Source organism: Sminthopsis crassicaudata, chromosome 2 (assembly GCF_048593235.1).
Source record: "Sminthopsis crassicaudata isolate SCR6 chromosome 2, ASM4859323v1, whole genome shotgun sequence".
In the NCBI taxonomy this organism is placed as follows: domain Eukaryota; kingdom Metazoa; phylum Chordata; class Mammalia; order Dasyuromorphia; family Dasyuridae; genus Sminthopsis; species Sminthopsis crassicaudata.
In genome coordinates, this window is record NC_133618.1 from 331565002 (window position 1) to 331591398 (window position 26397).

The following is a 26397-nucleotide window of genomic DNA, read 5'->3' on the forward strand; positions in this document are numbered from 1 at the left end:
ATTTACCGATTTCATTTTAATTTGGTTTCTTCAGCATGAGATTGTTGTGGGCCCTGTGTTTGACACTTCTCTGTTCTCATCTGGATCATTAGTGAAAGCTGCTCCATAAGTTCAGAGATTTTTACTTCTTTGGAGGAGGTTTCTCACAGCCGGGGACTTTTAGGGAGATGGGTTTTGTTTGATGAGAGGAAAGTGAATTGCAAATAAAGTTGGATGGATGAAGTGGAAGAAAAAAATAAGAGTTCAGAAAATATTACTTGACTAACGAACACATTAAAACAGGAAAAGGCTCTAAGTGTTCATGGGTGGTGAGTTTCATTTACACAACATTTAAACCCCCAACAAGGAATAGAAATCTGAATTCCGTCATGCAGTCATGAAGATGGCAATGACAGTAACTCTTAGGTATTTGTCATGTTGTAAATTTCTCACAGAGGAAGAAATGTTCAGGGAAGCATGACTCCCTACTGGGACAGAGTGTTAAATAAGACCCTTTTGAGGGCAGCCAGAAAAAGGGGAAGAGTTTCTCAGAGAAAGTAGCAGAAAAAGTGAAGATGTGATTCATAGTCTCAGAATTGTAGAATGATATCAAGCCCTCTTCATAATCCAAGACAACTTTGATCTTCTTGGGTTTCTCTTTCAACATAATACTAGTGCAGGGGGAGGTAAGAGCTTGGTACTGATTTTGATACAGCCCGACAGCCCAGATTCCTTCTTCAGGTCTTAGCTTAAACCACTGTTTCCTATTCACTGATTCTTTCACAACTCCCAGTCCCCAATAACCTCCATGAGTAACCTCTGTATCCCAGTAGTGCTTGCCTGAGTTGAAACCTTGAGACCCCAGGACACAGGAAAAATAGGAAAATCGCTTTGGGTTTTTGGACACATCCTGTTTGATCCCTATGTTTTTCACATGCTGGTGATCCTCCGCCACCATAAGAAAAGCATTGGCAGTTTCTGGGTCCAAAGTCATAAAATCTGTGGAGAAAAAAGCAGAGAGAACTAATTTTTGGAGAGAATGATCACAGTGGGGATGCAGAGCTTGGTTATGTGGGTATGAGTTAGTCTGGGGGAGGGAGTGGGAAAGGGCTCTGGCTAGATAACTGCTGGGATTGATTCTTCCTTCTTTTACTCTATTTTCTCCGCAAGAAGATCCTTTTCCTTCCAAATCCAGAGATATTTCTATTGAACTATGTCAGACATAAGATGATTTCTCAGCACCTCTTTCCACAGCAGGAAAGACCTGAGGATCACTGGAATCTGACTTAGTTTCTATTGGCCATGAGTGATCATTTCTAAGAGTCCTGAGCCTTCCCTGAAATTTAAAAAAAAAAAAAAAAAAAAAAAAAAAAAAAAAAAAAAAGCTGAGTTTTGTTTGTAGAAAGTGGAGCTGTCTGTGGTATAAACAGAAGAACCAATTTTTTTTCCAGTCAATTTTATAGCCTTATTATCTGTTTAACTGCTCACTTTCCTTGGTTTCAGATTTCATTACCTTCAGACGTCCTTCCTCTATTTTGAATAACATCAATTTGTATTGTCCTCCTATGTTTTATGAAACTATAAATGCAATTTGAAAGCAGGCCCTGTCAGGCAAATGCAGAATTTGCACCGGAGTAAATATGATAGTGAATATGAAAATGATAGCCTGATCACTGTCATCGCTTCTGCTCCATCCCTTCTAGTCCTCAAATCTCCAGATTATGGGAAGGAGTATGCTTTCTTTGTTTTTCTTTAAAAAAAGAAAATAACAGTTTATAGTGAGCAAACATCATCCCAGAGGACTAATGTATTAGAATGCTTCTCACCACAGATTTGAGAGGGAGGTGGTAGACACAAAGTTTTGAACATGGCCAATATGCAAATTTGTTTTGTTCCATTATGCATATTTCTTACTAGAATTTTGTTTTGTTTTGTTTTGTTTTTCATTATGTACATGGAGAAGATGGGAAAGAAAAATAAATACTTAAAATAGTTTTGAAAAAAAAAATGACAGGTGATATCCATACAGCTAGCCTTACCAGACTTGTTATTTTCAGCAATTTACCTCTTATTTCCACCAGGGGAGATGGCAGATTTTCTAGAGGGGAAAAAAAGTTAAAATATTTTGAGGCACTAAAGTGATATGTATTTTAAATTGTCACTAAAAAAGAACAGTTAGTTATGTGTCACATCAAAGACACAATTATCATCTTTTAGGTTAATAGTTGTCAAACTTTTTTGCTCTTAAAACTTCTTTCCACACAAAAATTATTGAAGACCCCAAAGAGCTTTAGTTTATGTGGAATATACTTATGTGTATATACTTGATACATATACACACATTTATTTATATTAGAAATTAAAATAGATAAAATTTTAATTATTAATTCATTAAAATAAGTCTATTTCATGTTAACATAAATGTAATATTTATAGGAAAAATGCAATGTTTTCAAAAACAAAAAAATTAGTAAGAAGAATGGCATTGATTTGTATGTATTGGCAAATCTCTTTAATATCTGACTTACTAGAAGACAGATGGATTCTCATCTGCTTCTGCGTGCATTCTGTTGTGATATATTATTCTGTTTGAACTATATGAACAAAATATGGCATCAATATATAGTTAGGAAAGGAGTACTTTAATAAGGAAATTATATTGTAGTATTATGAAAATAGTTTTAATCTTCTGAATTCCCTGAAAGAATCTCAAGTATTTCAAGGGGTCCTTGAGCCCCTTTTTGAGAAGGGTTAGTCTAAATGGCCATGGATCAATACCAAAAATTTCATATGAAAACAATTATAACCCATTACCTTTGAACTGTTGTAAACAATAGCTGAGATACTGATGTTTCTGGGAGAAAATCTTGATTCTTTTGTCCAGGTCAGGGAACTTGGAAATTGGCATAGGAGGCTTAGTATTATCATGCCTAAGGATAGACATGGAATTTTGAAAATCAAGTGAGGATTTTCTATTTCTTATGTGAAAGTGAATTGTATATTGCTGGTTTGGTTTCCCCAGTATCTAGCACAGAGTAGTAGGTGCTTAATAAATAGCTTTATAAATACTTGTAAATTGATTGATTGAATTGAAAGGATCAAGAGGAATAATACCTTTTTCACTAGAAATTACATTTCCAGAACAGTAAGGCTTATTTAATACTTTCTCCTAATTTCTTCACTATTCTTCCCCTTCATGGAGGTTCTGAAATCTCTCAGAAAGACTACTCAGAATTCAATGCTGTAACACCACCAATCCATAAAAGACTCAGCTGAAAACCCTTATTCTCCCCATAATGGTAGCCAAGCAGCAAGATACTATTAGCATTGTTTTGGGTTGGAGGCAACGACAAAAATAAAAATGACTAATATACTAACATTTTACCTGCTGCCTTCCTTTAATGGCAAAAGTTAAAATACTTTTAATAAGGTTATAAATTTAAATTTAAAAAAAAAGAAGCTTACTTTTTTTTTTTTTTTTTTTTTTTTTTTGGACACCTAGTCCAAACTTCTCATTTTACAGAGAAACTTAACTGGAAGAAGTTTCTACAGGAAAGTTAGGACTCAAACCCAGGTCTTTTGACTCCAAAATGGTGTCCTTTCTACTTTTCTTAATCTTTCCCTCCAATTTTTCTAGGTTCCAGGCAAAAGAGCTACAGGGCAAGATAAGTGGGTTATTATTCATTGTTTTGCTAATTTAGAATCTACATGTGTCCCCTAATGTGACCACTACTAATGTTGCATCATCAGATAGATTCCAAGACTTTTTCAAGGGACTAGGTTGGCAATAGCCCCTTAGAATTCTGTCTGTCCAGGTACATACCTGCGTAAGATGGTCCTGACATCCTATAAGGAAAACAAAGAAGATGAAGGTTCTTATCTGCATGCCCTGAATTTCCTCATTTCTCAAAACATACCACAAGCCTATTAGATTAGCATTTATCTAGCATGATTGTTTACAATTTTAAAAATTAGCTTCTCACACCATAGGTACCTTTTGTAGGAATACAGATATGCATTCACTCCTACTTTCCTGGCCTTTTCACACATATGTTTTAAGTTGTTATTTGGCAAGAAGACTCAGTAAGTAAGTAAGACATAATCATCTAACAAAGCCATGTTGCTCAGTAAAGTCTCTATTAGATATTTAACTAAGATGGTGGTAGTGGAACGGTGCATATACTGGCATACAGAATTGCTTTGTTAGTTGGGTTTTGCTTAATTTTCCATTGTCACAAGTAATTTATCAGTGTGCGTGTGTGCATGTGTGTGTGAAGGGGAATATAGATTGGGAAATGATTCTCTTGAATATGGTATAAGTTAGTAAGGGGGGGGTGAAGTTTATCATGTTCTTTAAATTTATTACCAGTCATTCAGATAAATTTTGGACCTGTTTCTTGCCAGTCTTTACATCATTTCTGTATGCTAGTCAGAAATGGGTACCATATCAAGTTAATAAAACCCAGAAAGGAGAAATCCAAAGTAAACTAACTATAGTCAGAATTAGGCTGACATTTCAAATCTAACTCCCAACTTGATGCCTCATGTACTGGACTAGCAGTCTCCTGAAGATGGAATGAGTGTTTTGAGAAAGCTAATTAATTATATAAATAACTTCTACTTCAAACTGAGTCACTGAATTGTCCTTTTTGCTTGGACAATACATTTCCACTTTTGGAGATGGGGAGTGCTTTGCTAGGGTTTCTTTATATGTCTTCTCTTCAGGGAGATTAAGTGATCTGTCTTGGGGTTGCCTAGTTTTGGCTGATAGTATAGAATATGCCCCTTTTATTTCTAGCCTTCCTCTCTGATTCACAATTCTAACAGCCAACCTCTAAGAATTCATTTTCAGGCTTTTGATGGTTCTTTTCCATTTCTTTTAAAAGGTTGCTGAGAAGGGTCCTCTCTTCCAAGAGCCTATTAATATTCTCATCCTGTGTTTTTAAAATAGCCTTGTCTATCTCTTTCAGCTGGGCCAGGAAGTCTTGTTCTTTCTGCACTAAGAATTGGTGGAGTTTTTCAAATTCAGATGTTATCTTCTGCCTCTCAGTTTCTGTTTGTCTCTGAAATATACAAAGATAAATGGGAAAATGAAAGCTATTTTTAAAAAATCTCCACTCAATACGAAATTTTCATTATCACACATAAATAATATCACATTGTAAGTCTTTTTTTCCTCTAATACTACAATACCATTTTTACATAAGATAGGACTTTCTGAGATCAAACATTTGATCCTTTTAAAAATATGTGAACTTCAAGCATATAAACATTAGTTGATGTCTTCCTGTAGCAGTGATGCCTAACCCTGATTTTATAACATTCCTAGAATGTCTCTAGTTATTTATGAAAGCAAAATTAATTTTAGTTCTCTTTGATTTTTAGGAATTTATTTATTATTCATTTATTGATTAATTCATTTATTAGGGGCCTATTATATGCAAAAACATTATGTTAGACACTGAAGACACAAAGACAGAAACCAGTCCCTGCTCTTATCTCTGTCTTATATTCTACTGGGAGAACTATAATGTTTCACAGAGAAGCATGAGGTGGGGTCTGAAATATGTTTCATCCTTGTGGGATTCAGAGGGACTTGCAGCAGGAAAAACTGAATTGGGAGGGCATTGGAAGCAGGACTCTGCATTCTCAGGACAGGGATAAAGTCATAGGAGAGTCTGGGAGATGGGGTGAGAATTTGCATGCAATTATTCAATTTTACCTCTCCCCCTTCCCATTGCTGATCCACCATTCCATCCAATCTGATCACTGAGAGTGGGAACAGAATGGGCAAATGGGAAGCTGCCTACAACAGTGGCTGTTCCTGACCACTTAAAATGCTGAAAGTTGCTGTTGCTTCAATTTAATTTAAGTTTTTCAAAGGAAAATCTACAATAGATCTCCTGATCTGTAATTGGCTAAAGTGAGGATCCTGGGGAAGACTCAGGATAAAGGTGTTGTGATGGCAAGAAAAAGCAATGGGTGAGCCAACGCTGAGATGGAGCAGGACTGAACCAGCAAAGACAAGAAGCATGAGCTCATGCTAAGAGATAGTTTAAAACCCCTGTTTTCAACAGTTGTTCAAAGAGCAGATCCTAGTGAGTTCCAAGTGAGCAACCTTTTCCCTAAATTTTTTTCCACAATCTACCAACTGGAATGAAGTTTGGGGAAAATAATTGAGATTGATAACTATTTTTTAAAATAGTTTTTACCTCATTTTAACAAAACATATTGTCACTGAAAAGTCTTTTGAAGTATATGAGTCTCATGTCGGCAGTTGGTTAAACATAGAGAAAATTTCCAAATAAATCATGATGGGCACTAGAGTCACATCGAGACTTCCATGATTTTGATATTTTGGACATTTTCTTTTCATACCTCTACATCGTATTGAGTTGGGAACTGTGTACTTTCCCAACATAAGCATTGGGAAATCAGGGTGATGAAAAGGGGTAAGTAGTCCAAGAGTTCCTAGGCTTGATTGAGCACACTCAGGTAAGTGGTGGGGATACTGTAACCTCTGTGAGAAGGCCTTGCTGGTGCTGCCCTGGACCCATTTATATAAAACTATGCGGTTGGTGTCTTGAATGCCACCTGCTGGTCATTGTTTATACCATATCCTCTTGCTTGGTGACAGCTTGCTTTCTGTCTGTAGATGATTCAGACACACAGCCACTCCACATTATCACAAGTACATATAGTTTAATTTGAAGTGAGAAAGGACACTAACAACTTAAAGAACCCGAAAAAGTTGCCCATAGAAGCTTATGAGAAAAAAAAGTATATTCCAGATATGAAGGATGGACTGCAAGGTGGGAAAAGGATTGCTGAGCTGGAAAAACAGCACATAGACCAGGTTAGCTGGAAAGTGGAGTTCATGAAGGGGAGTGATGGGAAAGAAACTTGAGAGGGAGGTTGAAGTCAGACTGAACGGCTTTAAGTGCCAAGCTAAAGAGTTTGTGTTGCACTCTAAGGGCAGTAGGTATTGCCCGAAGACTTTTTGAGCAAGAGGATATCATGGTTACACTTGTGTTTTACAAATACTGTTTTGGCAGCTGTGTGTCTAGGAAAGATTTGAAAACAGAAGCACATGTTATTATAGATGTTATTGTAGCCATGGTCAATTTGATGAACTAAGTCTGAAACAAGGTGGTGGCTGTGGGACTAGAGAGGGTCTGAGAGAAATGCAAAACTGACAAGTCAGGGGTGAAGGAAGATAAAGAATCAAGGATGCCTCCAAGATTATTATCCAGGGTGAATAGCAAAATGGTAGTGCCTTCAGTAAAACACAGCGAAGCCTAGCAGAAGAACAATTTTTTTGTTATTGTTTTGAGGTTTCTTTTTCAGTTGGGAAGAAAAATGGGTTTTGTCTTAGAACTATTAAGTTTAAAATGTTTATGCAACATGCAGGTAGAGATGTCCAACAGGCTGTTCAATATATAAGATATAAGAAGACCTGAATTCTAACCCTGCTTTAGATGCTTAGTATTTATGTGACCCTGACTTCTGAATCTTAGTCCCCTCATGTGTAAAATGGGGATAATAGTATAGTATCGCTTGATAAATAGGTTGTGAAAAGCAAAAGAGATAACATGTATAAAGTGCTTTGCAATCCTTAAAGCAGCATCTTTAAAGTGCTATCTAGTATTACTATTTTTATAGGGGTGATAATTGAATTTATGCGACATGATAATGTTACTAATCAATCAAACATTTAGTAATATCCTATGTGCCAGCATATGCCAGGTGCGCTAGGGACAAAAATATAATTAATGAAACCATCTCTACTCTCAAAGGAACTCTTCCCCCATTCTATTGGCGAAAACAAGTTCATATGCAAGAATTTGTAAAATCAGAGCAAAATAAATACAACAGTAGTTATAAAAAAGGACATTGGAAAATCAGGAAGATCAGAAAAGATATGTTTTGAAGGAAGGGAGTTATTCTGTGAAACAGAGTTAAAGAGGGAGTTAATTCCAGGCAAGGGGACAGGGCACACAAATGTGTGAGGAATAGAGACAAAATCAGTTGGCTGGATTGTAGAGTAATGTATTATGAAGCTGGAAAGATAGGTTAGATATATAGTCCTCCAAATATAAATAAACATTATGGTCAGACTTGGGCTTAAGGAAAAATACTTTGTCAACTGTATGGAGAAGGGATTAAGGTAGGGAGAAACTTGAAGTAGGTCCAATTAGGCAAGAGTATAGAGAACAGAAGACAAGAAAAGGAAGAGAATAGAAGGGAAGAGAGGGAAGAGAGGAAAGGAAGGGAAGGAAAGAGAAGGGAAGGGAAGGGAAGGGAAGAAGAGAGAGGCAGAATTTTGGGGGAATGCTCATCTAGTTCTATGAAGATAAGGCAACTGCTTAGCAGTGTCTGCAACATAGTAGACAATTAATAAATCCTTCCTTCCTTGCTGTATTATATTTAGTTTATAAATGTGTGAATGGAAGCCAAGAGAATCTGTGACTTTTTCAAGTAACTGGGCAATCTAGAGAATAAGCCAGCAATAAGACCTAAGTATCTTAATTTTCAATATTATGAATTAAATCAATCATCAAGCATTTTCTGAGATCCTTTTTCTGAACTTAGCAATATATTAGGTTGTCCAGGGTCACACTTCTAGTAAATTTATAAGATTGAATTTGAATTCAGATCTTTCTAACCTAAGGGCCCAGTTCTCTATCAATTGTACCATCTATCCTTTGCTGAATCTTTACCTAAATCATACTAACTATGGGTGTTCCCCTCAAGGGTTTATACTGAATCTTCTTCTCTTCTTCATTGATGCTATCTCATCAGCTAAATTGACATCTCTATGCAGATTACACTCAGATCTTCATGTCCATCCCTAACCTAGTTGCTCCTTTTGGCATTTAGTAGCTACTTAATAAATATTAATTGACTAACTGATCTTCTCATACTGTTTTATGCTTCTCCAAGGTTTTTTTTTAATTTTTAAAATTTATTTTATGTAAAAAACAGAATAAGAAAAAAGAAAAAAACAGAAAAGGAATATAAAACAAAATGAAACAAAACAAAAGAGAACATTGTTATGTGCCCAGCAAAACATCAGGAAGGTTTCAAGATATATAACAACAAATACCAGTTCAAGAAAGCATATATATATAAAAACATACATATAAGTAGAAGAAATTATATTCTTGAGTTCTGTCTTTTTTTTACTTCCTTGTAAATTATTCTTTTGTTCTCTGCTGCACACATTTTAAATTTTATTCGTTTTTTCCCCTTTTATCCTCCCCCCCCCTTCAGCAGGCTATAATTAAGAAAGGATATATTTATATATACATATGTAGATATATGTACACACATACATACTGCCCACACACACAGACATATATATACTTTCCTATCTGCTGACTCTTTGCTTTAATTCTGCTCCTTAACCTTCCCTGCTATTATTTAACCTCCCCCCACCCATAGATCCCTCTCTTGTCTTCTTCCCTCACCCTTTGCTTCCCTGTCTGTCCATCCCTCCCCCTCATTTCTTTATAGATTTTGGAGGGTTCTATATCCATCACGGTATATATGTAGTGTTGCCTATTTAATCTATTCCTGATGTTAGGTTTTCAAAACTATGAGCCCTCTTCCTCTCTGCCCCAATGCCTCTTCTGTGTCTGTTTTTTCCTCTGTACCTCATTTGTATAACAATTTTTACCTTAACTCTGCTCCAATCTTTCTTTTGATCTGCCCTATTGTAGATGTCAATCTTTTTTTATTATTATTATAGCTTTTTGTTTACAAGATATATGCATGGGTAATTTTTCAGCACTTACAATTGCAAAACCTTTTGTTACAATTTTTCCCCTCCTTCCCCCCACCCCTTCCTCTAGATGGCAGGTTGACCAATACATGTTATATATGTTAAATACAATATGTGTACACATGTCCAAATAGTTGTTTTGCTGTACAAAAAGAATCAGACTTTGAAATAGTGTACAATTAACCTGTGAAGGAAATCAAAAATGCAGGGGGACAAAAATAGAGGGATTGGGAACTCCATGTAGTGGTTCATCCTTATTTCCCAGAGTTCTTTCGCTGGGTGTACCTGGTTCAATTCATTACTATATTAATTAATCATTCAGTACTTTAAGTATAATAAGTAGCTTATTCCTCATATACAAGCAAACAGAACATAAGCTCTATGTGTAAGATAAATGAGCACAAAATGAAGATTAATGTTACCTTAACTTAACAGAGAGAAAAATGTTTAAGCCATTGGGATAATCTCCCACCTTGACCTCCAACATGAGTTAGACCCACTCTTCACTAGAACTTTACATTATAAGAAAACATATTTAAATGATTACACATGTATAACCTATATCAGATTGCTTTCTGTCTTGGGGAGGTGGGAAAGAGAACTAAAAAATCTTATAAAAAGATAAATGTTGAGAACCATATTTACATGTAATTGGAAACATACTATTTACAAAAAAAAAGTATAGTTAAGCAATGGCAAACTGACACATTGTCCCATGTCTGACTCCATTTGTCTCCTTCTATACTTATAGTTCAAGACTTATCTACCTAAGAGAGGTTTTGTCAATGTGATCTGATTTCTCATATCTTTTAGTGAAATTTTCCTTTATGTTATTGTCATCATATATGCTACTCTTTTGGTTCTATTTGTTTTCTTCTACAATTCCCAGAAGTCTTCCCAAATTTCATAGAAATCTTCATATTGCCCACAAGTCAATAAGCATTTATTAATCACTTAAGACATGCTAGTCTAACAAGGGGAGACACAACATGAAAATAACCATGTACAAACAAGGTATATACAGAATGCAATGCAGTTAATCTCACAGGGAATTCAGTAGCACTAAGGAGGGTCAAAAGCAGCTTTTTGTACAAGGTAAGATTTTATCTAGGACTTATAACAAGTTAAGAAACCCAGGAGGCAGTGAGGAAGGTGAGAATTCCAGGCCTGGATGAGGGGTTGGAGATGGGGGTAGTGGAGGAGTAAAGGAAGCAATGAATGAAAATGCCTGAAATAAAGAGATGCAGTGACTATTAGAGGGACAGAAAGGAGGCCAGTGCCATTATCTCAGACAGTAACACATGGCAGTGAATAAGGTATAAGAGGATTGGAAAGATAGGAAGGGGGAAAAATTATGAAGGTCTTTGAATATGAAACAGAGAATTTTATTTTTCACTTTGGAGTTGATAGGGATCCATTGGAGTTTACTGAATGGGTGGGGTAGGGTGACATGGTCAGATTTGTAAGTAGGAAGAAAAATAAGAAATGATATATTTGTTGTTTCTTAACAGCACAATAATACTTTATTACTTTGTTATACTAAAATTTGTTCATCTATTCCCCAATTGAAAGACACCAATTTTGTTTCAGGGAGGGGGGTTGTTTTTATAGAAAGAAGTGCTGCTTTGAATATGTTATTATATATGAAAACTTTTTATCATCAGTTCTTTGGGAAATATGCTTGAAAGAGGTGGTCCTGGAGCAAAGGGCATATTAATTTCCTCACATAGTTCCAAATTATTTTCCAGAACAGTTAGGCCAATTAGACCAACAGCTCTACCAACAGACTCTATCCAAATGAGTCTATCTTTTCAGGAACCTCTCTACACTGACTTCGTCTGTTTTGGATTTTTAGGTTTGTTTGTTTGTTTTTGTCATCTTAGTTTGCTGGATTCTAAGGCGAAGGCTTAGAGTTATTTAAATTTTCATTTCTATTATTAGTGACTTAGTCATTAACAATTTTATATAATTGTCAATTAATTGAATTTTTGAAATTATTTTATTTTAATTGTGTGGGTTTTAATTCACCTTACATCTCCAGCAAATTAGTAAAGATGGACCAAAATGACATCACTACGTTAAGAATCGTTAGTGTTGTCTAACTGTAGCTGATCAGACAAATAAATACAAGTTCAGAATGCTCTGCCCCAGGTTGGAAACAAATAGTCTCAATGAACATTTGAGATGGATTTGTGTTTTGCTTTGTTTATAGAGCACAGCATCTTTTCTCATATCATACAATCATTCCTAAAGTTTTTAATAGATGTTTTAATCACTTAAGAGTGATCTTTGTATCAAATTTTCTGACCACCTTGTGAGCGTTTGCCCTGTGCGAGTTCTCCATAAAATAGTCTTTTTGGTAAGCATATCCTTGGCATTCTAACAATGTGACCAATCTAACAGAGTTATGTTCTCTGCAGGAGATTTTGAATGCTTGCAGGACCTTTATTTTAAGTGTTATTCTCACAAGGAAGTTATTGGGGTTTCGTGTTCTTATGTTCCATAGATACTGATAAAACTTTCAGCCTTTCTACATCTGATTCTTTGTTCTTATTACAAAACCAGCCCCACCTTCTTCTCTGATCATAAATTTTCTCAATGATGTTGCTGTATGATTCCCCTGATTCTATTTCAGCAGACTAGTTTATTCAAGTCTCTTTAAATACCAAATGATAAATTATGAAAGGGTTTCTCAGGAAAAAAAAAAGTATTAATCATTCAGTACTTTAAGTATAATAAGTAGTTTCTTCCTCATATACGAGCAAACAGAACATAAGCTCAATGTGTAAGATAAATGAATACAAAATGAAGATTAATGTTATCCTAACTTCACAGAGAGAAAAATGTTTAAATCATTGGGATAATCTCCCACCTTGACCTCCAACACTTCCCTTGAAAGTCAACAATCTTGTTCCTAGAAATTGATTGTACCACTAAGCTAAGACCCACGCTGTACATTTCTGGCCATCTTCCTGATAATATCTTGAAGTATTGGCCCACTCAGAGCATAAAAGACTTAGCTAATTAATATCATGATCCTTCATATTTGGTGAATATCCCAAACACCATAAGAATCATCACATTCTGCCCTAATGATTAGATATTTTCCATATAGAGATAAAGAAGAGTTATTTCTAACCAAGCTAAATACTGGAGTATTCTTGTTGAATATCTTTTATGGCTAAGTAAATTCCTTGTTAAATGCCAAATAGTAACTCATTTCATCCTTAAATCAGACCTAAACTAAACAGAAGATCAGCCTGAGTTAGGCCCACTCCTAACAACCATTTATATTAATAAAAACATTAATTTTTAAATAAAGAATGAACATATGACAATATCATAGTTCAACTGTTGTCATAATTTTAGGCTATTATGTGAAAAAAAAGCATCATCTCCTTTCTACAAAGGAAATGAGCCCAGGAAGGATGGAAAGTTCATGAGAATAAAATCTTTTGGAGATTGTGGTATTCCAAGATTTGTAGGCATTTGGCATTTCTGAAGTACATCTGTGTTTAAAAGATTGGCCTTTAAAAATTAACTAATCAAAAGACAAATCTTTGTACCACAGAATAGTTTGGTTTTGTTAAAAGCACTGCAATTTTAAGAAATAAACTCAGCTTATTTTATTTTCTTTTCACTTCTGGGCCCAGTGTCTGCCCAGAATATGTCCCACATCAGTGAATTGAATCAATTGTTTTCATTATTTATACAAAAATTATTTTTTATCTATTTAGATTTTCCTGTATGAAAAACCAACTTCTTTTGAGTAATCATGAATTTCAATAAGAATTCAATAATTTTCAGAAGTGTCATGAATTCTTGATATTATCCACATAAAGAAACATCTAAAAGGACAACCTTCAAAGGTTAAATGTTGTATAGAGGAACATCCTCCCTGACAGTGGTGAATACCTCCATATGCGCAAATCTCCATGCTTATCTGAATAAGCAGAAACTTATTAGAAAAATATCTCTGTAATTTTTATGTTCTTAATATACTCTTCCTTATTCAAAAAGTCAGTCAATAGCTACAAGTTATTAAGTATATTATATGTCAGGCATTATGCTAAATGATAGGGTTACAAAGAAAGGCAAAATCAGTCATTTTAAAGTTGCCTTTCACTCTGTAAAATAGGGATAAAACTACTTCATAAAGTCACCAATTTATAAATCTTTAATCTGTATATAAATGTGAATTATAATTGTTGAGAGTTTTGTTTGGTTTTGATCCAGACCTAATTTCTCTCATCTATCTATGCTTCCTCCATTTTAACTTATGAAGTTTATTCTTTGTACCCAAGTGCAAAATTTTACATTTATCCCTTTTAAATTTCATATTGTTAGATTCAGTCCAATAATCTAACCTGTTAAGCCCCTTTTGGATCCTGACTCTGTCATCCACTATGTTCCCAGATTTATTTCATCTGTAAATTTGATGAACATACTATTCTTCCTTTATTTTTACCACTGGCAAAAACAAAAACAAAAACAAAAACAAAAACAAAAACAAAAACAAAAACAAAAACAAAAACAAAAACAAAAACAAAAACAAATAAACAAAGACAATAGCAGTGTAAAGCCAATCACAGATCCCTTAGGGAATGCTGCCAGAAACCCATCACATTGATTTTGAACCATTAACAACTCCTCTAAATCTGGCAGATCTTTTATGTATATGATTGTATTATTGTTTAATTCATTTCTCTCCATATTTTCCATGAACAGTATAAGATAATTGATTTAAAACTTTCCTAAAATTTAGGTAAACTATATCCACATTACTTCCATCATGTACTAATTAAGTTCATATGTAAGCGATTGTCTAGGAATATGGTATTTCTAAGTCTTGGATTATTTGTAAGTTATCCGTTGATTAGATATATTAATGAAGGTTAAAAAAAAAAAGATTCTTTAATGAAATAATCAGTGATCTCTTTTGAGGTCTCCTTTATATCATCAGAGAATATAACAAAATCTTTTGGTGTCCAGGGCAATTGATCACACAGAATCACTTTTGTTTTTCCACTTAATTTTCCTTTCTTATCTATGCCTCTATAACAAATTTGTTTGGAATGAAGTAAAAATCAGCTTATCTTTATATGAAGATACAACCTATTATGAAAGGATGGAGCATTTAAAAAGACCATAAACCTTAGATGAGGATTATGATGGCAGGGGAGTGTGGAGGAAGGAGAGAAAAGAGAAACAGGCACATTCAGGCAAACAGCAAATTCTATGTGGGAGGGTCAATCATTAATCATTTGGTTAAGTGCCTACTATGTGTCACACAATGTTTTAAAGTTTCAATTTGTTTTAAAAGGGTCTTTCTATTATATCCTTCACTACATTATATTCTTTGTTGCTGGCAATAGAAATCTGCTACCAACTAATTCCTTCTACTTGTGAACAATGTAGATCACCAAATCAAACAAGGCTCTTCTGGTTCATAAGCATATTTGATACTTTTGCCCATCCAGGTAGCCTCTCCTATTCTTGCTATTCATTTCTACTATGTATACATCTGTAGGCTTCTAGACCTAGAGTCTCTCTACAGGGAGGACCCTGTGGAGCTCCAGGCTTTCATATTTTCTAACATTTGAGGAAAGGCATAAATCCCAGCATCCCTGCTGGAAAGAGCTGAAACTCTGAGTTGATGCACTAAGGTCAGACAACCAAGTGCTTAAGGCTAATTACCGATTGGACAATACTCTATTAGAATATGCTTGGAAAATGGCCCTTCCCACTATTCTGTGCTGGCCCAATCATTTGTTGTATACAGAGAATTGTAGAAAAGATTAGGGGTTGGAGTAAGACAAGCCAGAATCACTTTGATGATAGAAGAGAAGAGCAGAGGTGCAGAGATCCTGTGCCTATTCCCTTCACTTCTACCCCTAAAGACCAAGAATAAAGACCAAGGACTTTTGCTTATCTGACTCCGCTGATTCTAAGGTATCCAGGGTGCTAACTCAGTCTTCAAATCCTGCTGCCAATATGAGATTATATTTCAATTTAAAATGTGTTAAATATGTTATATTAATATACATTAAATATATTGTATTAAATCTATAAAATATATTTATATGACCAACCTCTTAAGTTTTGGAACCAGGTCATATCTCTCTCTATAGTTCCAGCCTTTAGCATAATGTTTTACATATAATAGGCACTCAATAGATTTTAGTCATAGAATTTTAAATACATATAAACATATTTAAATATATATAAATACATATACATATGTATATGCATACCTGATATGTATATAGGGCTTATTATATGCCAGGTACTAGCCTTAGCACTTTACGTATGTCATCTCATGTGATCCTCAAAACAAATCTAGGAGAGAGGAGCTATTATTTATCCCTATTTTACAGATGAGAAAACTGAGGTAGAGATAAAATGACTTGCTCAGGGTCACACATCTAGTAAGCATCTGATGCTAGATTTGCACCTATATCTATTTGATTCAGTTTAACTTCCTTATTTGTCAAATATAGAAACTAAGACAAAAGTTTTTTTGTTCTAAATTATACAGTTAATGGCAAAATTGGGAGTAGTTTCCAGATCTCTTAATTCCTAGCCAATTCATCTAATCATTTGACTGTGATATTATTGAGAGCAATGACTAGTTTTGCCTTTTTTGAGGATCCTCCAGATTTAACATAGTGCCTGATATATAATAGTTAATGAATATGTGTTGATCTACTAAATATTAGGGATGCAAAAATAAAACAGATGTGAAAAAGAAATGCCTTCATGGAAATAGCAAAGACCAACTTCCCTGTCATGTAAGGTTAGGTGAAGGTTAGGTGTTTAGATTGGAAAAGAACATCCTCAGGAGTGGCCTAAGTCACCATCAGGGAAGACGGCTATGTTCAAGTATTGGAAGGGTTGTCATTCATCTCTGTAAGAGGAATTAGACTTGTTCTTCTTGGCCCCAGAGGGAAGAATCAGTAGCTGTGTTTTACAGGTTATAAGAGGGACATGTAGGCTGCATATCAGGAAAAACTCTAGTTTTTAAGTGCAGTTCAAAACTGGAATTGGCTGCTTCAGGAACGAACGGCTTCCATCTTCCTGAGAGAGTACAATATTATATAAACCTCAAAAGGTAGGCATTGGGCAAAGGTCCATTTGATTCAGCAGTGTTACTACTGGGCTTATATCCCAAAGAGATACTAAAGAAGGGAAAGGGACATGTATGTGCAAGAATGTTTGTGGCAGCTCTTTTTGTAGTGGCTAGAAACTGGAACTGAGTAGATGCCCATCAATTGGAGAATGACTGAATAAATTGTAGTATATGAATCTTATGGAATATTATTGTTCTGTAAGAAATGACCAACAGGATGATTTCAGAAAGGCCTGGAGAGGCTTACATGAACTGATGCTGAGTGAAATGAGCAGGACCAGGAGATCATTGTACATGGCAACAACAATACTATGTGAGGATCAATTCTGATGGAAGTGGGTATCTTCAACAATGAAAGAATCCAAATCAGTTCCAATTGATTAGTAATGAACAGAACCAGCTACACCCAGAGAAAGAACACCAGGAAATGAGTGTGGACCACAACATAGCATTTCCACTCTTTCTGTTATTGTTTGCTTGCATTTTGTTTTTCTTCCCAGGCTATTTTTACCTTCTTTTTAAATCCTATTTTTCTCATATAGCAAGACAACTGTATAAATATGAATACATATATCATATTTAACATATACTTTAACATATTTAACATGTATGGGACTACCTGCCATCTAGGGAGGGGGTATAGGGAAGGAGGGGAAAAGTTGGAACATAAGTTTTTGCAAGGGTCAGTGTTGAAAAATTACCCATGCATATATTTTGTCAAAAAATAAAAGTTATAATAATTTTTTAAAAAGGTAGACATTGGGCTTTGAGATATCAAACTGAGTTAGGATCTTGTATTTTACCTTGTAAGTAACCAGGAAGTCCTGAAAATTCTTGAGTGCAGAAGTAACAAGATCAACTTTGTGCTTTAAGAAGAATTGAGATGGAGGAAATTCAATTTTGTGGAGGATATATTGGAAAGGACATATTGTGGAAGCCAGATGTCCAGTTAAGAAACTGTAGCAGTAGCCTAAAACAGAGGTACCAAATATACTGCCATGGGCAGTGCACAATACCCCCTAGTGTGGTTGAACCCGATTAAAGTGTAGTTGGGAAATATTTAACTTAATAAAAATTGAACAAAACATGCATAATACTACATTTTAAGGCTAAGTCAACATGGTGCCTCCCCCCCTTGTATAGTGTAAGTAGCCCCAGTTTTTCTTTGAGTTTTGGCAAGAAAGAGGTGATATAGACCTGAAATAAGGTGGTGGAAGGGAAGAGGAGAAAATACATGAGATATATGTTGTGGATGTAAAATTGACAAGATTTGATTTTACATTGATGATGGTGGGAATGAGGAATAAGAAAGGGTCCGGAATGGCTCCAAATTTGCTATCTTGGATAACTAAAACGATGAAAGTACTTTGGTCCAGTGACATTTCCACTATTATCACTCTATGATTATTTAGTAGAGTATTGATTGATTGATTGATTTTTTTTTAGTGGAATATTTAGAAAGAGATTTTAGAACTTATTCTAAAATCTCAACTCCTTAAGGTGATAAGCATCCCTGTGTCTGAATGAGACTTCAAAATATGAATTTGAGTATATATTTGGTTTTTTTTTTAAAATATACTCTTCTGTCAATATTTCTTCTGTAGGAATTTTGTGTACATTTATACCAAATCAGATACTTAGATCCAGTTTTGTGCCTGCCTAACAATGAAATCAGATATATTGAGCAAAGTTAATATTAACTAAATAACAAATAAAGTAACAATAATTTCTCATTTTTTTCATCTAATCTCAGCATTTATACATATAGTAGTATATATCTTCATAAGTGTATGCTTCCTCTATGCACATGTACCCCACTCCTCCCACTCCACCCCTCACAACACTACATCTTATGTTTTTCAATACATTGTGTTCCTAGAAGCCACACTGTAGGTCAGATTTTCCTTATTCCATATGTAATCTGGAGTTGCCCTTTTTTGACACTAGGTGGTGTTTCTATATCAGTAAAAGGTAAAAAGTGGGCTTTGTATAAGTGGGAGCTAGTGGAAGCTGATGAAAGACTCAAAATGATGAATGATCATAAGACTATGAAAATATAGATCAAAGGTTTTCTAAGACAAAGATGAGTACCAAGAGATGAGCAGAAAAGTGAAATATAAAGTGGTCAAATGCCCTGACTACTTTTATTTCCATACTGCTTGTATTGGATTGCACTTACTTAAACATGTCTTTAAATTTTCTTTCAGGTATAGTCCTGTCTTCTTCATTAGACTGCAAGCTCATTCTAGTCATGGATAGTCTTCTCATTATTCTTTCTTTTTGTCAACAAAGAACAAGCTCTTAATAAACATCACTGGTCACTAGGGAGGAATATGGCAGTAGAATATTTATGTAGTCTTTGAGGGAGAATCTACTATGTTGTTTATTTGTTTTGTTTTTGCACTACAACACTTATCACAGTTCCTTGAACATAGAATGAGCTTTATTTAATTCAGGAAGCATTCAATGTCTTTTACGTGTAAGGCACTGGACATTAGACATATGAAAACAAAACGAAAATGATCTCTGCCATCAAGGGTCTTACATCTTTTTTGGGGAATTATCATGTATGAAGACCTCTGAGCTCTACTTTAAATCAAAAATGGCTTTCTTTGAGACAGAGATGTAGAGGAAGAGCATTCTTAGCTTTTGAATAGTCTGGACATGAAAAGAGGAGATGATACTCTACGTACAAGAAAAGGTCATTTTGGCTGTAATGTAGAAGGGTGTAAGGGAAAAACTAATATATGTCTTTGAATAGAAAAGGAATTTGTATTTTTCTCTAGAGACCATAAGCTTTTGGAACAGGGAAGTCTTGGTTAGAATTGTACTTTAGGAATATCTATTTGACACCTGTGTGGAGAATGATTTAGAGAGAGAAGAGACTAGAAGCAGGAAGTTATTGCAAAAAAACCCTTTAGATGAGGAAATAGGAGGGCCTGAACTAGAGTTTTAACTCTATGAGTAGAAAATGAAGGGGACATAAAGGAGAGATGTTATAGATGCAGAATTAATTCTTAGAACTTAGCAATTATTGGATATGAAGAATGAGGAAGCATAAAAAATAAAAGATGGTTCAGAGATTGTGAAACTGAGTACCTGGAGAAATAGTAATACCATGAATAGAAGTAAAAATAAAAATTAGAAAAAAGATGGGGAGAAAAGAAAAAGTTAAATATTTTGGACATACTGAACTTTAGATGCTTATGGGACATCCAGGTAGAGATTAGCTATCATAGCAATGATGGAGATTTGAACAAAGGAAAAAGAGTAAAGATAAACATATAAATTTGGTTCAACATTAAAAAACTATAAACATAATATGATTATAGTAATAACAAAAAATTACAACCACTTGACTATGTCAACAGATGTAAAAATTAAAGATTTTGACAAAATATGATGTTTATGTTAGAAACCTTAGAAAGCATAGGAATAAATGGATCTTTCCTTTTTATAGTAAACTATTTATTAAAAAACAAAAACTAGAATTATCTGCAATGGAAAAACACTAGTGGTCAAGGATAAAGTAAGGATATCCATAGTTACCACTGTAATTTAATATAGTTCTAGGAATGATAATTAGAGCTGTAATCCCCTAAAAAAAAAAGAAATTGATATAATCAATGTTGGTAATGAGGAAACAAAATCACTGCTATTTGCAGATAATAGGATTATTTATTTAGAGAATCCTAGAGAGTCAACCAAAAATTAATTGAAACAATAACTTGGATATAAAATAAACTGAAAAAAAATTGTTAAAATTCCTGTATATCTAACAAAACCCAGCAGTAAGAGATAGAAAAAAGAAAATCCATTCTAAATAGTACTCAAGACTTAAATATGCTCAACTAAAAATATTCTTTACAGAAATAAAAAGATAAATAATTGGAGAAATATTAATTCTTTTTGTGTATACCATGCAAATCAAAATATAGAAAAGTTGATGAGTAGAACAGATAAAATTCAGAAATAACTGAAAATAACATTGTTCAACAAATCCAAGAATACCAACTATGGGGGCCTATGCCTTCATATTAAGAAAAAAACACAATATTTGATTATTTATTTAAAATTATTGATTATTTTAATTTAAAAAGCTTTAGTACAACCAAAACAAATGCATTTATAAATAAAAGAGGAACGAGAAAAAAAACAACAGATTTCTCTTATAAAGGTCTAATATTCAACTTATATAAAAAGATATGAGAATAAGATCCATGAAAAATACTTCAGAGATCACTAATGATTAGAGAAATGCAAATTAAAACAATTCTGAGGTTTGCACCCATCAGTTTGGCAAAGATAATGAGAGGACAATTGTTGGAAGGGATATAAGAGAAAAATCATTCTAATGTACTTCGGATAAGTCACTAAATTGTCCTTGATCTTCAACCCAGTGATGTTATTCTATTAGCCATATATTCCAAGGATAAAAATAAAGAACAAGAATTTTTTCAGCAGCTCTTTTTGTAATAATGAAGACCTGAAAACAAAATAAGTTCTAAACAATTGGGGAAAGGCTGAACCAGATATAGTGCAGGTAATGAGTACCATAAGATATAAAAAATGTGATAGACTCAGAAAAATGTGGGAAAATTTTTAACAAACTGATATAGAATGACATGAGCAAGGATCATTTTATTATTATTATTATTTTTTAATTTTATAATTATAAATTTTTTGACAGTATATATGTATGAGTAATTTTTTATAACATTATCCCTTGTATTCATTTTTCCAAATTTTCCCCTCCCTCCCTCTACTTCTTCCCTAGATGACAGGCAATCCCATACATTTTACATGTGTTACAGTATAACCTAGATACAATATATGTGTGCAAATCCAATTTTCTTGTTGCACTTTAAGTATTAGATTCCGAAGGTATAAGTAACCTGGGTAGATAGACAGTAGTGCTAACAATTTACATTAATATCCCAGTGTTCCTTCTCTGGGTGTAGTTGTTTCTGTCCATCATTGATCAACTGGAAGCGGGTTAGATCTTCTTTATGTTGAAGATATCCACTTCCATCAGAATACATCTTCATACAGCATTGTTGTTGAAGTGTACAGTGATCTTCTGGTTCTGGTCATTTCACTCAGCATCAGTTCATGTAAGTCTCCCCAAACCTTTCTGAATTCATCCTGCTGGTTATTTCTTACAGAGCAATAATATTCCATAACCTTCATACACCTCAATTTATCCAACCATTCTCCAACTGATGGACATCCACTCATCTTGCAGTTTCTAGCCACTATGAAAAGGGCTGCCACAAACATCCTGGCACATACAGGTCCCTTTCCCCTCTTTAGTATTTCTTTGGGATATAAGCCCAATAGCAGCAATGCTGGATCAAAGGGTATGCACAGTTTGATAACTTTTTGGGCATAGTTCCAAATTGCTCTCCAGAATGGCCGGATTCTTTCACAGCTCCACCAACAATGCATCAGTGTCCCAGTTTTCCCACGTCCCCTCCTCATTGTTATTTGTTCCTGTCATCTTAGCCAATCTGACAGGTGTGTAGTGGTATCTCAGAGTTGTCTTAATTTGCATTTTTCTGATCAGTAGTGATTTGGAACACTTTCATATGAGTGGATATAATTTCAATTTCATCATCTGAGAATTGTCTGTTCATATCCTTTGACCATTTATCAATTGGAGAATGGTTTGATTTCTTATAAATTAGGGTCAGTTCTCTACATATTTTGGAAATGAGACCTTTATCAGAACCTTTAACTGTAAAAATATTTTCCCAATTTGTTACTTCCCTTCTAATCTTGTTTGCATTAGTATTGTTTGTACAGAAACTTTTTAGTTTTATGTAATCAAAATCTTCTATTTTGTGATCAATAATAATCTCTAGTTCTCCTCTGGTCATAAATTCCGTCCTCCTCCACAGGTCTGAGAGGTAGATTATCCTCTGTTCCTCTAATCTATTTATTATCTCATTCTTTATGCCTAAATCATGGACCCATTTTGATCTTATCTTGGTATATGGTGTTAAGTGTGGATCCATATCTAATTTCTTCCATACTAATTTCCAGTTTTCCTAATAGTTTTTTTCAAATAATGAATTTTTATCCCAAATGTTGGTATCTTTGGGTTTGTCAAACACTAGATTGCTATAGTTGTCCCCTATTTTGTCCTGTGTATCTAATCTGTTCCACTGATCGACTGGTCTATTTCTTAGCCAATACCAAATGGTTTTGGTGACTGTTGCTATATAATATAGCTTTAGATCAGGTATACCTAGACCACCTTCATCTGACTTTTTTTTCATTAGTTCCTTTGAAATTATCGACTTTTTATTCTTCCATATAAATTTTGTTGTTATTTTTTATAGGTTATTAAAATAGTTTCTTGGGAGTCTGATTGGTATAGCACTAAATAAATAGATTAGTTTGGGGAGTATTGTCATCTTTATTATATTTGCTTGGCCTATCCAAGAGCACTGAATGTCTTTCCAATTATTTAAATCTGACTTTATTTTTGTGGCAAGTGTTTCATAATTTTGCTCATATAAGTCAGGAATTACCTGACTTTTCTTTGGTAGATGGATTCCCAAATATTTTATACTCTCAACATCTGTCCATTTATTCCTATACTCTCAAGCGTTTTTTAGTAGGAATGGGTGTTGGATTTTATCAAATGCTTTTTGAGCAGGGATCATTTATAAACAGAACAGTTTATGTGATGATAAAAATAATTTGAAAAACTTCAGAATTTTGATCAAAGCAGCAAACAGTAATTAGTTCATGAAGAAATATGGTTCTCACCTCTTAAGAAATGGATTTGAGATTCAGAATAATAACATATAATATATAAATAATTAATTATATATTAAATGTGTGTGTGTGTGTATATATATATATATATATATATATATATATATATATATATATATATATATATGAAGAAAATGGCAAATTACTCTAGTATTTGCCGAGAAAAACTCAAATGGTGTCACAAAAAGTAAGACATGACTGAAACAACTGAACAACAACAACAAATATATGCATATAATGTTTTAATATGACTTATAATCCCCTGTTCTCAGATATGGACAATTTATTGATTTCTTTTGCTGAACAGTACATAATTTATTTAAAAAAGAAGACTTCTATCTGGGGAAGTGAATGGAAGCAGAAGATAGTCAATACATACAAAAATCAATAAAACATTTTTAAATGCACATAAGAAAACAAAACAAGGGGCAGCTAGGTGGTGCAGTGGATAGAGTACCAACCCTGAATTCAGGAGGACCAGAGTTCAAATATGATCTCAGACACTTAACACCTTCCTAGCTGTGTGACCCTGGGCACTTAACCCCAGCCTCAGGGGGAAAAAAAAAGTATGGAAGGGATATAGATAAATGGATGCATTTTAGTACTGCCATATGTGTGTGGGTGTATGTATATTCATACCCATACCCCCATATACATGTACATGCATGTGTATACATATGTATATATATGTGCATGTGTGTATTATGTACACATGTTGTGCAAGCATACTTATAGACACAGATAAAGTTTAAAAACAAGCTTTAAATGCTCGATCATGATTTCTTTATGTAAGCCTCTTATTTTATTCTGGATGTTGAATTTTTTAATTTACTAAGGCTGTTAAGCTCACAAAAGAATTTTAATGTAAAAAGACATGTAGATTTCATAGAAATTTGTTCAATTGAATATAACAACTTTTTACCAAGCATAAAACTTCTCTTTCTGGAGATCACATGCTACTCACTATTGTACTAATGGTGAGTGTCTGAGAAAACCAGCTGAGGAGCCATGCCCTCTTCCTACCAGTAGTTCCTGGCTCTTCCTTACTCCTCTGATTTCAAGTTCCAAAACAGTATCCCTTTTTTTCTTCACCATTTCCAAAGGGTTTTCATTTTTTTCCTAAAGAAACAAAGATGGATTAGGAATCTCTTTTCAGCTTTGGAAATCTCTAAAAACCAGAATGCTCACTAGCCTCAACTTAAACTTAATTTAAAGTGAGTATATTCTCATATATAATCATTGATCTGGGAGGAACTTTAGAGATTATTTAATCTATACCCCTCATTCTACAAATGATGAAACTGAGTCCCATCTAGATGAAATGACTTGACTAAAAGTTACACAACTGAATGGAAGAACTGAAACTATTGTTCTCTGGCTTCCTAGGCCAGTGATCTTTTCACTCTTCTATATTGCCACTTTAAAGAGTAGCTATTAGGAAATGAGATGTTCTGAGACTAAAGGTCTAGAGAACATTTTTGAATTCCCTGATGAAACTAAAATTTGGATTATCAATAACCCCTCTCACAAGAATGATATGTCATTGTGATAATTCTATTGGGAGGATAACCAGAACAATTTGTGATTTAAGTAGAAGATATCTCTTTCCCATTCCCCTTTTTGATTGGCTCAAGGAATACAATGCCCCATCCTATTTCTTATCTCACATAGCTTTTTATTGTAACACACTCATCTATTGATTCATACCTAAGATCAGCCTTCCTTGGAAGAATGCACAATCTTTCCTAATCCCTTTCCCCTCATTCAGAATTGACTTGTCCTACCTCTCATTCTCAGAGATACCAGATAATATTTATAATTAGTTTTAAAAGTTTAACACATCTTCTGAGCACCCATTTTGCATTTTTAACAGATAATTTTCCAGACAAGTAATTACTGGTAGGAATTTTAGTAGCAAAGAAATTTGGGAGCAGGATAGAACTTTAAGTAATTTTAAAACATACCATTTTAGCTGTACATAAGAGGAACCAGCCATGTATCACTGGCGATGTCTCCACGCCCTCCCCAGGTGAACTGCAGTAGAGTGTATCCTTATAAAGGAAAGGGGTCCTGAATCAGTATATGTCACTCCATGTCTGGTATATGTAGCACTATGTCTAAGTCCTGAGACCACAAAAATGGCATTGTGACCTCTGCAGCCTTCTACCCACTAGGAGCAGGACTAAGGAAGTTGTGCTGGGCAAATTTCATTTCTATGGTGTTTCAGTCCTAATGTAGTTCAGTGGAGTTGGGCTAAGTTGTAGAAAGGCTCCAAGCTACCAATAGGGTATTTCACATTAACCTTACTGACTTTCAAGTGTTTTGCAGATCCCTGTTCTGATGGAAACAAAGAGAATTTACCACAAGAGAAAAGAAGGTAAAGTTAACATCCTATAGTCATAGAACATATCAAATTGTGATAGAGAGAAAGTATCTATCTGATCCCTTAACGGGTTTTGTGCTCTATCCATGGAAATCTCTGTTGATGCTGATCAGGCATAAAGGGATAAAGTTTCTACTGGAAAAATACATAACTAGTACAGTCATGCTGTAAAACAAACATCCTTTCCTCAGAAATTTTACAGGATGGGCTTTTGCAACTCTGTAACCAGATTGGACTACAATCTGAACTACCAATTGGTGACAAGCATTCTAGGAACCCATTCTACAATGGTTCACATGCTTGATTGATGAAACTATTTTTGTTGTTGTTCTTTTT

The 26397-nt window shown here is 34.3% G+C and overlaps 1 protein-coding gene across 2 annotated transcripts; it reads right to left on the reverse strand.

The window, feature by feature from the left end:
- Positions 1-292: 292 nt before the first annotated feature.
- On the reverse strand, positions 293-25779 carry LOC141556376 (E3 ubiquitin-protein ligase TRIM15-like). Of its 2 annotated transcripts, none has more exons than XM_074290402.1 (7): positions 25643-25779; positions 24643-24797; positions 4812-5042; positions 3803-3825; positions 2794-2909; positions 2045-2077; positions 293-978 (listed from the first exon to the last, which is right to left on the reverse strand). In XM_074290402.1, the coding sequence occupies exons 3-7, from the start codon at positions 4851-4853 to the stop codon at positions 413-415; spliced, it is 780 nt and encodes a 259-aa protein (XP_074146503.1). In that variant the 5' UTR covers positions 4854-5042; positions 24643-24797; positions 25643-25779; the 3' UTR covers positions 293-412. The 2 variants fall into 2 exon arrangements, with proteins under 2 accessions (XP_074146503.1, XP_074146502.1); XM_074290401.1 differs by having other exon boundaries at positions 24702-24797; positions 25643-25777.
- Between the last annotated feature and the right edge of the window lie 618 nt (positions 25780-26397).